General features: G+C 52.2%; 1 protein-coding gene across 1 annotated transcript; it reads right to left on the reverse strand.

Moving 5' to 3' along the window:
- Positions 1-3,466: 3,466 nt before the first annotated feature.
- On the reverse strand, positions 3,467-4,070 carry EI90DRAFT_3122770 (uncharacterized protein; the record flags this gene model as incomplete). The annotated part of the gene is made up of 2 exons (XM_039063543.1): positions 3,467-3,792; positions 3,863-4,070. 2 exons carry the CDS (start codon positions 4,068-4,070, stop codon positions 3,467-3,469), a joined length of 534 nt encoding a protein of 177 aa, XP_038916760.1.
- Positions 4,071-4,314: the final 244 nt, after the last annotated feature.

Here is a 4,314-nt window from a genome sequence, read left to right on the forward strand (position 1 = left end):
CTTCCTTTCTATTCAGTCAGCTGGCCATTCCCGACTCCCATCCTCCTTCCTTCCTCCTTGGGCCTTGGCCCTTCACTCCTCCTTTGGGAAACACCATTGAGTCAAACACTTGACCCTCGGCGTTGTTCCTCCTTCCAGCTCCCTTTGTCTGCTTTCGGAGTACCCTTGCTCCTTTTGATTCCGGACCCCTCTGTCAGAGACCAGATTCGAGACGAAGGAGAGTCTCCATGACGGAGGGCTTTGGCCTCAGCGACTTATGCCAAGAGCACTGTGCCTAGTGACACGTCCGTGCCCTAACTTACTGACTGGCAATCAGAACTGAAGGGGGGTCACTCTAGTTGATTTTATTACTGGAGTGTAACCTATGTACAAGTTGGATATATATATGGTTACAGTGAAGACAGGTCCGCAATTGGCGGAGCCGAACAGAGCAGAGCTAATGGGGTTAAACATTAGCCGACTGAATATTACCGACAAGTCGGGTCGCGGGGTTAGCGGAAAGGCAGGCGATAACCCAGAAACGGAAAGGAGGGATAGGCCCGAAGGTGGGCTCTGCAGGGCAGGCGAGTGTATTGCCCAGCGGAGGCGGGAGTGCGCTAGCGGACGTCGGAGCTGTCCGGAAGTCTTCAGGGCTCCATACTTAGGGAGGCATAGGTAATAAATTGAAATGGGGGTGGTGACCATCGAGGGGTACCGAGAGGATTGCGGAATACAGGAGCTCCGAGGTTAGTGAGGAAGGAGCGGAGTTAGACCGGAGGGATCGGAGGGACCGGAAGTCGATGGCCAGGGATGGATATGACACCCTCCTTATATACAATGTACATAGTAACTTGTAACCTCAGTCCGAAATCGACTTGATTTCCCCCCAAGAGACTTCCCCTCTGCTAGATCCGAAATTAGGGACCCCTGAGACAACCAGCAATGGCACAGCGCTCCGCATGAGTTGCTGAGGCCAAGGTCCTTCCACGCTAAGTCTCTGATTCCACTCCGGAGTCGTCCAAATCCGCCCAATCTAACAGATGGCATCTTTGCCACTTGGATGCAACTAATTTTTCACTCTGGTACCGGTCTATTCAGTACTAACTTGTTATGTACAAGGTTTTTCTCTTTTATGTGAACTAGAAATGAAATAAAAGGAATGGAAAAATGCATATGGCCTGATAGGCAGCCATAAATAAGGAGTGCCCAATCAGGAACAGAGAAATTGTTAGAATGGGGCGGAAACGGACGACTCCGGAGTGGAATCGGAGACTTAGTGTGGAGGGACCTTGGCCTCAGCGACTCAAACGGAGCACTGTGCCATTGCTGTTTGTCCATTTGGTCCTTAATTTCACAGTAGGTGAGCAGGAAGTCTCTTGGGGGCATTTCAGGTCGATTTTGGACTGAAACCAAGACGAGTATGTACAAGCGCCGATATATATAATGGAAGGGGCAAAAGCACAAAGAGAACAAAGGGTGACCGAATCGGAACGAAGACGTCCGAACGGGAACAAAGGGTAGAGGGAGTGGAGCGGTACCGAAGGTCGTAGGGCAAGACCTGTGATACGTCCGAAAGGAGGTAGAGAGGGCGAGGCCCAGAGGGGCAGGAGGATGAGGGGAAGTGGGGATGATGACTAACTGGCTAGAATAGAAGGAAGCAGTAGTCCAAATAGGGATGAAGGGAAAATGCGAGAAATACATTACAGGCGGCGAGAGCGCCGAAGGCGGTCCGCGAAGCCCGGGGGTTGCGGAGCTTATGGAGGTTACAGAGGCGGGGTTGGAAGTCCGAGGAATATTGGCAATGGTGTTTACGTAGTATGAGGTCACCAATGCAATGGACTAAGGCCGAGGTGGAGTCAAAGTCCGAGGTAGGGACTATGACGGAGGCTCGGAGTAAGGTACGAGCGGTGTCCGAGTGCGAAGTACGGAACAACGGTAGAAGGTCGTAACTTGGCGGAAGGGTGGTGGAGGAGTAATGGAGGGAGGAGAGAGTGGCGGAAAGGAGAGTAGTCAGGTCCGAAGGTGAGTATCAGAGCGGACGGGGGAAGCGTAGGAGGTTAACGGGAGGGTGGAGGTGTTGTGAAGGGGGAGCGGAGTAGTAGGAGGAGGTGTGTTGCCAGGACCGAAGGTGAGTATCGGAACGGCAGCGGTAGGTTATGACTCCGGAGGTGAAGAGGGTGGAGGTCCGGAAGTCGGGTCGGGGTCGGGTATGCACGGATATGACAGAAATAATAAATGAAATATGAATGAATGGGGAATTTGTGACAATGGATCAGAAATGGGAATTGTAATCACTGCGCAGCACAATACCTCAATTAGTTAGGTATGAGTAGTGATGGACGGACTTGCCTGCGTGTCAGGGGACAACTCCTGGGTCCCCATGACCCTCCCCTATGGCCCACAGCCTCAAGTCTGGCCAGCCCTATCCAGGGCACAATCCTACTGTGGGTCAGAGATGGTATATAAAAGAGAGGCAAGTATATACAACTTGCCTACTGTGGGTCAGAGATGAGAAGGAAGTTAACTTCTCATCTTCCCACAGTGGCCACAATAGATCAAAAACTTCCGGAGATATCCGGAAGTCACATGAGACCCGAGACCCAAGGTCTGGGCCATCCGGCTGCACTGAGCGTCCAGCACAGGGTGCGCGCAGGAAGTGCAACAGCTGGGTGTGGGTGTGGGTGCGGGTGCAGGTGCGAGTGCAGGTGTGGATGCGGGTATGGGCTAGGTCAGGGTGTATGCCCTGACACTGCGCAGCACGATACCTCAATTAGTGAGGTATCAGCTGCTAGCACAAGTCCGGTCCTTATATACATCTTGTAATGACTCTACACCACTGAGGTGAAACATGAGTGGTAACAACAAGTTGAAAACAAAAGCGTGAAAACAAAGAGTCAAAGAGTTTGCCACCATTCGTGCCTCAAAGTGCCCCTCCCCTTCCCAAAGCGTGAATGTCCGGCCCGGGTGACTCCCTTGACCACCAGTGGCATTGGACTGCAACTTCTAACAGGAATTTCAGAAGTTAACTCCACAACACTTCCCTACAGTGCTCTCCTATCCTCTCATCAGCAATCTTTCCAACGAACCCTTATTTGTCCCAATTGATACAGTAGTTCCTGAGATATGGCCATTGACAGGTGCTGTCAAAAACCCGGATCATAGGGGTAAATGCGTGAGTCTGAATGCAGGCAGGGCTCAACTAGAGGGGGATCCGAGAGCTCCGGTGGTGGACCAAAGCTTCTCCAGGAAGCCCGGTTTTGTTGGATGGTACAAGAGGCTCTAAGAAGGACGCGGCCTCAGCAACTCGGAGGGAGCGCTGTGCCTCCATTACGTCTCAGTTAGTCCTTGTATTTCTTATGTCTGAGGTGTCTTGTAGAACGGAACAGGATTCACTCAGAGGGACTTTGGGTAGCATTTTAGTCGAGATTAGAACTGAGGAACTACAGGTTCTAATCTACGGGTATTTATAAAGGGAAATGGAATGGGCTTAGTCAAAGTCCAAATGACAATGGGACAACACCGAAAGGTGCCGAATGATACCGAGAGGTACCGAAAGGTCCCGAACGATATCTTTAACGGGGAACCGAGGTGTCGGACCATGGAGGGCGGAGTAAGAGGCCGGAAAATGAATGGGAACGAGATAAGTGATGACGTGAGTGAGATCACCGAAGGATGCAGGTAGCTCCGAAAGCGGAGTTGCATATCCGAAGGATGTTGGGTGACTCAAATAAATGAAATGGGTGGAGGAATGGTTTAAGGGTGTGTCACGGGAAGTCGGAGGTCCGTCGGGATATCGGAGCAAATCCGGAGTCTCTGAATGTTCTGACTCAGGACCGAGCTTCCGGGATGGGAGTGGCCAAGGTTCGGTGTGCTGCAACCAGACCGGAGCTGAGACAGTCAGGAGGGAAGGTGACTTGGGGAGTGGGGAGGCGTGGTGTAGGGGATGGTGAAGTTGTTAGGAAGGTGTGATGTGGTGGGAGTGCGTGGGGTCGGGATTCCGGGATATGACAGGTGCTGTCAAGGCCATGTGAGGTTCTACACCATGTTGAACCATCCAAATATGGGATGTTCCATTCTGGGCAATGCACCATGGGTAAAGGGGGAAGGTTGGGCATCACCATTGCACAGGAAAATGGCTGGATTAAATGTGCAGTTGTGGATGTCTGGGGAAGGGGTGAAGTTGGCAGTGTGGTGTCAGGGACACATCCAGGGTGGAGGGGGCCCGGATGTAATGCCCGGCAGAAGGACCCTCTTGGGGAGCGAAGCGGGCATGCATGCTGATGGGCCCGATGTGGGACTGCAGTCCCTGGCCACTTAGACTGAAGTGGAAAATGT

Source organism: Cantharellus anzutake (assembly GCF_015039405.1).
Source record: "Cantharellus anzutake strain C23 chromosome Unknown EI90scaffold_20, whole genome shotgun sequence".
NCBI lineage: Eukaryota > Fungi > Basidiomycota > Agaricomycetes > Cantharellales > Hydnaceae > Cantharellus > Cantharellus anzutake.